This window comes from Patagioenas fasciata, chromosome 29, assembly GCF_037038585.1.
Source record: "Patagioenas fasciata isolate bPatFas1 chromosome 29, bPatFas1.hap1, whole genome shotgun sequence".
Classification (NCBI taxonomy): Eukaryota; Metazoa; Chordata; class Aves; order Columbiformes; family Columbidae; genus Patagioenas; species Patagioenas fasciata.
Genome location: NC_092548.1, coordinates 5,047,501 through 5,058,461, shown reverse-complemented (window position 1 = coordinate 5,058,461; position 10,961 = coordinate 5,047,501). Strand labels below are relative to the sequence as shown.

The following is a 10,961-nucleotide window of genomic DNA, read 5'->3' as shown; positions in this document are numbered from 1 at the left end:
GGGGGGGGGGGGGGGGGACAGGAAGTGACGTCACGGGGCGGCGCGGTGACGTCATCACTTGTGGTAGAAGCGCTGGGCTTGGCCGTGGGGCAGGAAGTGACGCGCGGGGGGGGTGGAGGGCGGGAAGGCGGCCTGGGGGGGAGGGGCGGTCAGGGCCCCTCCCCCACCCCCACCCCCATCCCCCACCCCCTGGTGCGGGGGGGGAGGGGATGGGGGGGGAGGAAATGGGGGGAGGGGATGGGGGGGGGAGGGGATGGGGGGAGGGGATGGGGGGGGAGGGGATGGGGGAGGGGATGGGGGAGGGGAGGGGGGGGAGGGGGGAGGGGATGGGGGGGGATGGGGGAGGGGATGGGGGAGGGGATGGGGGAGGGGATGGGGGAGGGGATGGGGGGGAGGGGATGGGGGGGGATGGGATGGGGGAGGGGATGGGGGAGGGGATGGGGGAGGGGAGGGGGGGAGGGGATGGGGGGGAGGGGATGGGGGAGGGGAGGGGGGGAGGGGATGGGGGGGAGGGGATGGGGGAGGGGAATGGGGGAGGGGATGGGGGGGAGGGGATGGGGGAGGGGATGGGGGGAGGGGATGGGGGAGGGGATGGGGGAGGGGATGGGGGGGGATGGGATGGGGGAGGGGATGGGGGAGGGGAGGGGGGGAGGGGATGGGGGGGAGGGGATGGGGGAGGGGAGGGGGGGAGGGGATGGGGGGGAGGGGATGGGGGAGGGGAATGGGGGAGGGGATGGGGGGGAGGGGATGGGGGAGGGGATGGGGGGAGGGGATGGGGGAGGGGATGGGGGAGGGGATGGGGGGGGAGGGGATGGGGGGGTCCCTATGGGGCAGGGGTGGTATCTGTGGGGCTGGGGGTCTCTATGGGGTAGGGGGGGGGATCAGTGGGGCTGGGGGTCCCTATGGGGCAGGGGGCGTCCCTATGGGTCGGGGATCGGTGGGGCTGGGGGTGTCTATGGGGCAGGGGTCTCTATGGGGCTGGGGGGGGCTCTGTGGGGCAGGGGGGTCTCTATGGGGCAGGGGGGGATCAGTGGGGCTGGGGGTCTCTATGGGGCAGGGGGGGTCCTATGGGGTAGGGGGGGTCCCTATGGGTCACGGAGGATCTGTGGGGCAGGGGGGGTCCCTGGGGCAGGGGGGGGCTCTGTGGGGCTGGGGGTCTCTATGGGGCAGGGGGGTCCCTATGGGGCAGGGGGGTCCCTATGGGGCATAGGGGATTTGCTATGGGGCAGGGGGCGTCTCTATGGGTCAGGGGGGGATCGGTGGGGCTGGGGGTCTCTATGGGGCAGGGGGGGGCTCTGTGGGGTGGGTGGGGTCCCTATGGTTGGGGGGGGAATCTGTGGGGCTGGGGGTCTCTATGGGGCAGGGGGGGTCCCTATGGGTTGGGGAGGATCAGTGGGGCTGGGGGCGTCTCTATGGGGCAGGGGGGATCTGTGGGGCTGGAGGTCCCTATGGGGCAGGGGGTCTCTATGGGTCGGGGGGGTCTCTATGGGGCAGGGGGGATCTGTGGGGCTGGGGGTTCCCTATGGGGCAGGGGGGATCTGTGGGGCACGGGGGTCTCTGTGGGGCTGGGGGTCCCTATGGGTCGGGGGGGTATCTGTGGGGCTGGGGGGTCTCTATGGGTCAAGGAGATCTCTATGGGGCAAGGGGGGTCCCTATGGGTCGGGGGGGGATCTGTGGGGCTGGGGGTCTCTATGGGGCACAAGGGATCTCTATGGGGCGGGGGGGGCTCTGTGGGGCAGGGGGGTCCCTATGGGGCAGGGGGGATCTGTGGGGCTGGGGGTCTCTATGGGGCAGGGGGGGTCCCTATGGGGCAGGGGGGTTCTCAGTGGGTTAGGGGTCCCTATGGGGCAGGGAGGGAGATCTGTGGGGCAGGGGGGGTCTCTGGGTCAGAGGGGTCTCTATGGGGCAGGGGGGGTCTCTATGGGGCAGTGGGGTCTCTATGGGGCAGGTGGGGTCCCTATGGGGCAGGGGGGGTCTCTATGGGTCAGGGGGGGTCTCTATGGGTCTGTGTCCCCACTATGGGGCTGGGGGTCCCTATGGGGCAGGGGGGTCTCTATGGAGCAGTGGTCCCCATTATGGGGCAGGGGGTTCTCTATGGGGCAGGGGGGGTCTCTATGGGTCACGGAGGATCTGTGGGGCTGGGGGTCTCTATGGGGCAGGGGGTTCTCTATGGGGCACGGGGGTCTCTATGGGGCAGTGGTCCCTATTATGGGTCAGGGGGTTCGCTATGGGGCAGGGGGGTCCCTATAGGGCAGGGGGTTTGCTATGGGTCTGTGTCCCCACTATGGGGCAGGGGGGCTCTCTATGGGTCAGGGGGGCTCTATGGGTCAGAGGAGTCTCTATAGGGCAATGGTCTCCATTAAGGGTCAGGGGGCTTGCTATGGGGCAGAGGGGGTCTCTATGGGGCACGGGGGTCCCTGTGGGTCTGTGTCCCCGCTATGGGGCAGCAGGGGTCTCTATGGGTCAGGGGGGTCCCTATGGGGCAGGGGGGGTCCCTATGGGGCAGGGGGGTTTGCTATGGGTCTGTGTCCCCACTATGGGGCGGGAGGGTCTCTACGGGTCTGAGTGTTTTGCTATGGGGCAGGGGGGTCCCTATGGGTCTGAATCCCCACTATGGGGCAGGGGGTCCCTATGGGGCAGGGGGGTCGCTATGGGGCAGGGGGGGTCCCTATGGGTCTGAGTCCCCACTATGGGGTAGGGGGGTCCCTATGGGGCATGAGGGGTTTGCTATGGGTCAGGGGGGGTCTCAGTGGGGCAGGGGTCTCAGTGGGGCAGGGGTCTATGGGTCAGGGGTCTCTATGGGTCAGGGGTGTCTATGGGGCAGGGGGGTCTCTATGGGTCAGGGGTCTATGGGTCAGGGGTCTATGGGTCAGGTCTCTATGGGTCAGGGGTCTATGGGTCAGGGGTCTCTATGGGTCAGGTCTCTATGGGTCAGGGGTCTCTATGGGTCAGGGGTCTCTATGGGTCAGGTCTCTATGGGTCAGGGGTCTATGGGTCAGGGGTCTCTATGGGTCAGGGGTCTCTATGGGTCAGGGGTCTATGGGTCAGGGGTCTCTATGGGTCAGGGGTCTCTATGGGTCAGGTCTCTATGGGTCAGGTCCCCATGGGTCAGGGGTCTATGGGTCAGGGGTCTCTATGGGTCAGGGGTCTCTATGGGTCAGGTCTCTATGGGTCAGGTCTCTATGGGTCAGGGGTCTCTATGGGTCAGGTCTCTATGGGTCAGGGCTCTATGGGTCAGGTCCCTATGGGTCAGGTCTCTATGGGTCAGGGGTCTATGGGTCAGTGGTCTATGGGTCAGGTCCCCATGGGTCAGGGGTCTCTATGGGTCAGGGGTCTATGGGTCAGGTCTCTATGGGTCAGGGGTCTATGGGTCAGGGGTCTATAGGTCAGGGGTCTCTATGGGTCAGGTCTCTATGGGTCAGGTCTCTATGGGTCAGGGGTCTCTATGGGTCAGGGGTCTATGGGTCAGGTCTCTATGGGTCAGGTCCCCATGGGTCAGGGGTCTCTATGGGTCAGGGGTCTATGGGTCAGGTCTCTATGGGTCAGGGGTCTATGGGTCAGGGGTCTATAGGTCAGGGGTCTCTATGGGTCAGGTCTCTATGGGTCAGGTCTCTATGGGTCAGGGGTCTCTATGGGTCAGGGGTCTCTATGGGTCAGGGGTCTATGGGTCAGGGGTCTCTATGGGTCAGGGGTCTATGGGTCAGGGGTCTCTATGGGTCAGGGGTCTCTATGGGTCAGGTCTCTATGGGTCAGGTCCCCATGGGTCAGGGGTCTATGGGTCAGGGGTCTATGGGTCAGGGGTCTCTATGGGGCAGAGGGGTCTCTATGGGTCAGGGGTCTATGGGTCAGGGGTCTCTATGGGGCAGAGGGGTCTCTATGGGTCAGGTCCCTATGGGTCAGGTCTCTATGGGGCAGAGGGGTCTCTATGGGTCAGGGGTGTCTATGGGTCAGGTCTCTATGGGTCAGGGGTCTCCATGGGTCAGGGGTCATTGGGTCAGGGGTCTCTATGGGTCAGGGGTCTCTATGGGTCAGGGCTCTATGGGTCAGGGCTCTATGGGTCAGGTCTCTATGGGTCAGGTCCCATGGGTCAGGGGTCTCTATGGGTCAGGGGTCTCTATGGGTCAGGGCTCTATGGGTCAGGTCCCTATGGGTCAGGTCCCTATGGGTCAGGTCCCATGGGTCACTCACGCCGTGGGGCTGTTGGGCGGCGCCGTGGGGCGGGAAGGAGCCGGGGGAGGCCGGGCGGGGCGGGGGGGGGAAGGGCAGCCCGGCCTGGGGGAGGGGGGGGGGGAGTGAGGGGGGGAGGGGCACGGGGCCCCTCCCCCACCCCCATGGCCCCTCCCCCATCCCCCTCCCCCCATAACCCCACCCCCAAACCCACCCATGGCCCCTCCCCCACCCTCATAACCCCGCCCACACCCCCATAGCCCCCCCCACCCCTCCCCCACCCCCCAAAACCACCCATGGCCCCTCCCCCACCCCCATAGCCCCCACCCCCCATCACCCCTCCCCCACCCCCCATAACCCCCCACGGTCCCCCCCCCACCTCCCATCCCCCCATTAACCCCCCCTGCCCCTCCCCCACCCCCCATAACTCCCCATAACCCCTCCCCCACCCCCATCACCCCCCACAGCCCCTCCCCCACTCCCTATACCCCCCACCCCCCATCACCCCATCACCCCTCCCCCACACCCCATTACCCCCCACGGCCCCTCCCCCACCCCCACCACCCCCACCCCCATAACCCCATGTAACCCCTCCCCCACCCCCCATAATGTCCCACGGCCCCTCCCCCACCCCCACCACCCCCTGCCCCTCCCCCACCCCACATCCCCCACCCCCATCACCCCATGTAACCCCTCCCCCACCCCCATAACCCCACCCCCACCACCCCCACGGCCCCACCCCCACCCCCCCCACCCCCATCACCCCTCCCCCCTCCCCCCCGCCCCTCCCCCCCCCCGCACCTTGGGCGCCGCCTGCAGGCCCACGGGGGGCAGTTGGGGGCTGGGCAGGAGGGGCCCGGGGTGCAGAGCCTGGGGGGGGAGGGGAGGGGGGGAGGGGCGTTGGGGGGGGGGAGGGGGAGGGGCGGGGCATCCCCAGCCCTGTGCCCCTCCCCCACTGACCCCCCCACCCAACCCCCCACCCCCTCCCCCCCACATCTCCTTGGCCCCTCCCCCCCCAATCTCCCACCCCCCCACTCTCCCATGCCCCTCCCCCCACCCCCTGTGCCCCTCCCCCACTCACCCCCCCACCCCTCCCCCCCCACTCTTAGCCCCTCCCCCCCACCCCACCCCCCGTGCCCCTCCCCCCACATCCCAGACCCTTGAGCCCCTCCCCCCACCCCCCTTTGCCCCTCCCCCCACCCCCTTTGCCCCTCCCCCCACCCCCCTTTGCCCCTCCCCCACCCCCCTTTGCCCCTCCCCCAACCCCCTTTGCCCCTCCCCCATCCATCCCTGCCCCTCCCCCCACCCCCTTTGCCCCTCCCCCCACCCCCTTTGCCCCTCCCCCCCATCCCTCCCTGCCCCTCCCCCCCACCCCACCCCCGTGCCCCTTCCCCCCCCCTCCCCCCTCGGCCCCTCCCCCACAACCTCAGCCCCTCCCCCGCCCCCCTTGGCCCCACCCCCCTTGGCCCCACCCCCTCGGCCCCTCCCCCCCCGGCCCCGCCCCTCCCTGGCCCCGCCCCCGCTCACGGCGTCGCTGAACCCTGATTGGCTGTTCGCGTGCTCCAGCTGCTTCTGCAGGGGGATGGAGCTGCTGGGGGGCAGGAACCCTGGGGGCGGAGCCGCACTTGGGGGTCAGACCCACACTTGGGGGGCGGGGCCACACTTGGGGGGCAGAACCACACTTGGGGGGTGGGGCCACACTTGGGGGTCAGACCCACACTTGGGGGTCAGAGCCACACCTCGGTGGGGGGTGGACCCACACTTAGGGGTCAGACCCACAGTTTTGGCATCAGACCCACACTTGGGGGGGGTTCAGCCCCACACTTGGGGGTCAGCCCCACACTTGGGGGTCAGACCCACACTTGGGGGTCAGAGCCACACCTCGGTGGGGGGTGGACCCACACTTAGGGGTCAGACCCACAGTTTTGGCATCAGACCCACACTTGGGGGGGGTTCAGCCCCACACTTGGGGGTCAGCCCCACACTTGGGGGGTTCAGCCCCACACTTGGGGGTCAGACCCACACTTAGGGGGTTCAGCCCCACACTTGGGGGTCAGACCCATATTTAGGAGTCAGCCCCACACTTGGGGGTCAGAACCACACTTGGGGCGGTTCAGCCCCACACTTGGGGGTTAAATCCGTATTTCAGAGTCAGACCCACACTTGGGGGGCAGAGCCACACTTGGGGGTCGGAGCCACAGCTCAGTGGGGGGTGGACCCACACTTAGGGGTCAGACCCATATTTAAGAGTCAGACCCACACTTGGGGGTCAGACCCACACTTGGGGGTCGGAGCCACAGCTTGGTGGGGGTTGGACCCACACTTAGGGGTCAGACCCACATTTTGGCATCAGCCCCACACTTGGGGGTTTCAGCCCCACACTTGGGGGGCTCAGACTCCGCCCCCCTTGCTGCGTCCCCTCCCAAGACTCCGCCCCCTCCCAGGCCCCGCCCCCGTGTCCCCACCCCCCCACCCCCATGGGCGTGGCCCCCACTGACCCCGCCCCCTCCCAACCCCTCCCCCGTGGTCCCTCCCAGGCCCCACCCCCCAGGCCACGCCCCCCAGTGGGCGTGTCCTCCCCACAAGCCCCGCCCCCAGTGGGCGTGTCCCACCTGTCTGGGCGGGGCTGAAGGGGCCGTGCAGCCCAAATCCCCCCGGCTGCTGCTGCGGCAGAAACGGGAGAGCGGGGAACCCGGGGGCTGGACCCATAGATTGACCCATAGATTGACCCATAGGGAGAGATACGGACACGTTAGAGACCCATAGGGACCCATAGAGACCCATAGGGAGTGGGGAACCCGGGGGCTGGACCCATAGATTGACCCACAGATTGACCCATAGAGAGACATAGAGACCCACAGGGACCCATAGATTGACCCATAGATTGACCCATAGAGAGACATAGAGACCCATAGGGACCCATAGAGACCCATAAGGACCCATAGGGAGTGGGGAACCCGGGGGCTGGACCCATAGATTGACCCACAGATTGACCCATAGAGAGACATAGAGACCCACAGGGACCCATAGATTGACCCATAGATTGACCCATAGAGAGACATAGAGACCCATAGGGACCCATAGAGACCCATAAGGACCCATAGGGAGTGGGGAACCCGGGGGCTGGACCCATAGATTGACCCACAGATTGACCCATAGAGAGACATAGAGACCCACAGGGACCCATAGATTGACCCATAGATTGACCCATAGAGAGACATAGAGACCCATAGGGACCCATAGAGACCCATAAGGACCCATAGGGAGTGGGGAACCCGGGGGCTGGACCCATAGATTGACCCACAGATTGACCCATAGAGAGACATAGAGACCCATAGGGACCCATAGAGACCCCCCACATCCTCCCAGACCCATAAGTGATCCCCCCAGACCCACAAGTGACCCCTCCCAGACCTATAAGTGACCCATAAGTGACTCCCCAGACCCATAAGTGACCCAGAAATGACCCAGAAGTCACCTCCCCCACCCCCCGACCCATAAGTGACCCCCAAAGACCCACAAGTGACCCCCCCAGACCCACAAGTGACCCATAAGTGATCCCCCCAGACCCACAAGTGACCCCCCCAGACCCACAAGTGACCCATAAGTGACCCCCCCAGACCCACAAGTGACCCCCCCAGACCCATAAGTGACCCCTCCCAGACCCATAAGTGACCCATAAGTCACCCCCCCCCACTCCCCAGACCCATAAGTGACTCCCCCGACCCATAAGTGACCCCTCCCCGACCCATAAGTGACCCACAAGTGACTCCCACAGACCCAAAAGTGAACAGGAAATGACCCATAAGTAACCACCCCAGACCCATAAGTGACCCATAAGTCACCCCCCCCACTCCCAGACCCATAAGTGACCCCCAAAGACCCACAAGTGACCCATAAGTGCCCCCCCAGACCCACAAGTGACCCATAAGTCACCCCCCCCACTCCCCCCAGACCCACAAGTGACCCAAAAATGACCCCCTCAGACCCATAAGTGACCCCCCCACCCACAAGTGACCCATAAGTCACCCCCCAGACCCACAAGTGACCCAAATATGACCCAAAACTGCCCCCCCAGACCCATAAGTGAACCCCCCCAACCCACAAGTGACCCACAAGTGACCCACAAGTGACCCATAAGTGACCCATAAGTCACCCCCCCCCACTCCCAGACCCATAAGAAGTGACCCCTCCCAGACCCATAAGTGACCCAAAGTCACCCCCCAGACCCACAAGTGACCCATAAGTAACCCCCCCCACTCCCCCCAGACTCACAAGTGACCCACAAGTAACCCCCCCCACTCCCCCCAGACCCACAAGTGACCCACAAGTAACCCCCCCCACTCCCAGACCCACAAGTGACCCATAAGTCACCCCCCCCACACTCCCCCCAGACCCACAAGTGACCCAAAAATGACCCCCTCAGACCCATAAGTGACCCCCCCCGGACCCATAAGTGCCCCCCCCCGACCCCCAAGTGCCCCCCAAGTGCCCCCCAAGTGCCCCCTCCGAACTCACCGCGCAGGCTCTGTGTCCCCCCATAGGTCCCGGGGGGCGTGGGGGGGAAGGGCGGGTTCTGCCCCACGGCGAAGGGGCCCCCGGGCCCCCCCTGGAACTGCCCCTCCCCCGCCCCGAAGGGCTGCGCCGCAAACGGCCGGGCCTGCGGGACCCACAGATGGGGGGCAGCCCCAGAGATGGGGGGCAGACCCACAGATGGGGGGCAGCCCCATAAGTTGGGGGAGGGGGGAGAGGTTGTGGGGCAGCCAGAGGTTTGGGGGGGTCCATGGATCAAGGGGGTGCCCCATAAGTTGGGGGGGGACCCACACTTGGGGGGTGACCCACATATGGGGGTGACCCATAGATATGGGGGCAGCCCCATAGATGTGGGGCAGCCAGAGGTTTTGGTGGGGTGGGGGGTCTATGGATCAAGGGGGTGCCCCATAAGTTGGGGGTGACCCACACTTGGGGTGTGACCCATAGATGTGGGGCAGCCCCATAAGTTTGGGGAGGGGGGAGAGGTTGTGGGGCAGCCAGAGGTTTGGGGGGGTCCATGGATCAAGGGGGTGCCCCATAAGTTGGGGGGTGACCCACACTTGGGGGGTGACCCACATATGGGGGTGACCCATAGATATGGGGGGTGACCCACAGATGTGGGGCAGCCCCATAAGTTGGGGGAGGGGGGAGAGGTTGTGGGGCAGCCAGAGGTTTTGGGGGGGTCCATGGATCAAGGGGGTGCCCCATAAGTTGGGGGTGACCCACATATGGGGGGTGACCCATAGATGTGGGGCAGCCCCATAAGTTGGGGGAGGGGGGAGAGGTTGTGGGGCAGCCAGAGGTTTTGGGGGGTCCATGGATCAAGGGGGTGCCCCATAAGTTGGGGGTGACCCACATTTGTGGGGTGACCCATAGATGTGGGGGCAGCCCCATAGATGTGGGGCAGCCAGAGGTTTTGGTGGGGTGGGGGGGTCTATGGATTAAGGGGGTGCCCCATAAGTTGGGGGTCACCCACACTTGGGGGGTGACCCACATATGGGGAGTGACCCATAGATGTGGGGCAGCCCCATAAGTTGGGGAGGGGGGAGAGGTTGTGGGGCAGCCAGAGAGTTGGGGGGGTCCATGGATCAAGGGGGTGCCCCATAAGTTGGGGGGCAGCCCCATACATGGGGGGCAGCCCCACACTTGGGGAGTGACCCATAGGTGTGGGGCAGCCCCATAAGTTCAGGAGGGGGCAGCCAGAGGTTTTGGGGGGTCCATGGATCAAGGGGGTGCCCCATAAGTTGGGGGGTGACCCATAGATATCCCCACATCCACCCCATGGCTGCCCCACACCCCCCACAGCCCCATGTCCACCCCACTTTCCCAGCCCCATATCTGCCCCATGGCTGCCCCACATCCACCCCACAGCTCCCCCATGGCTGCCCTGCATCTGCCCCACATCTGCCCCACACCCACCCCACATCTGCCCCACAGCCACCCCACAGCCCCAGCCCCACACCCGCCCCATGGCTGCCCCATGGCTGCCCCACATCTGCCCCACATCCACCCCACAGCTGCCCCACATCTGCCCCACATCCACCCCACACCCACCCCACATCTGCCCCACATCCACCCCACAGCTGCCCCACTTCTGCCCCATGGCCGCCTCACCCCCCCAGCCCCACACCCCCCTCAGCTGCCCCACATCCACCTCACACCCACCCCATAGCTGCCCCACACCCCCAGCCCCACAGCTGCCCCACATCAGCCCTATGGCTGCCCCACCCCTGCCCCACATCCCCCTCAGCCGCCCCACATCCACCCCACAACCACCCCATAGCTGCCCCACCCCACCCCCCCAGCCCCACAGCTGCCCCACAGCTGCCCCACATCCCAGCCCCACATCCCCCTCAGCCCCCACCCCACATCCACCCCACACCCCCCAGCCCCACCCCATCCCCCCAGCCCCACCCCCAGCCCCGCCCCCCAGCCCCACCCCCAGCCCCCCCTTGCCCCGCCCCCTGCCCCGCCCCCCTGCCCCGCCCCCCAGCCCCACCCCAGCCCCACCCCCGAGCCCCGCCCCCCAGCCCCACCCCCCAGCCCCACCCCCACCCCAGCCCCACCCCCACCCCCCCACCCCACCTCCCAGCCCCACCCCCACCCCAGCCCCACCCCCACCCCCCTGCCCCACCCCCCTCCCATCCCCACCCCCCAGCCCCACCCCCGCCCCCCTGCCCCGCCCCCCAGCCCAGCCACCCCGCCCCCCCCAGCCCCTCCCCCCAGCCCCACCCCAGCCCCGCCCCCCAGCCCCCCCCCCC

The 10,961-nt window shown here is 67.0% G+C and overlaps 1 protein-coding gene across 2 annotated transcripts in view; it reads right to left on the bottom strand.

Annotated features, from left to right (window-relative positions):
• Window positions 1-10: 10 nt before the first annotated feature.
• The window catches only part of GPS2 (G protein pathway suppressor 2), a 39,365-nt gene continuing 28,414 nt past the window's right edge, over window positions 11-10,961 (bottom strand). Inside the window, exons 6-11 of one of the 2 annotated variants that reach the window (XM_071800213.1) lie at window positions 8,686-8,827; window positions 6,780-6,866; window positions 5,695-5,774; window positions 4,969-5,037; window positions 4,189-4,272; window positions 11-132 (exon numbers count right to left, since the gene is read on the bottom strand). In XM_071800213.1, coding sequence (XP_071656314.1) covers window positions 55-132; window positions 4,189-4,272; window positions 4,969-5,037; window positions 5,695-5,774; window positions 6,780-6,866; window positions 8,686-8,827 — 540 coding nt within the window. In that variant the 3' untranslated portion in view covers window positions 11-54. Of the gene's footprint in view, window positions 133-4,082; window positions 4,273-4,968; window positions 5,038-5,694; window positions 5,775-6,779; window positions 6,867-8,685; window positions 8,828-10,961 lie in introns of those variants that run through there. The other variant, XM_071800212.1, reaches the window with a different exon arrangement.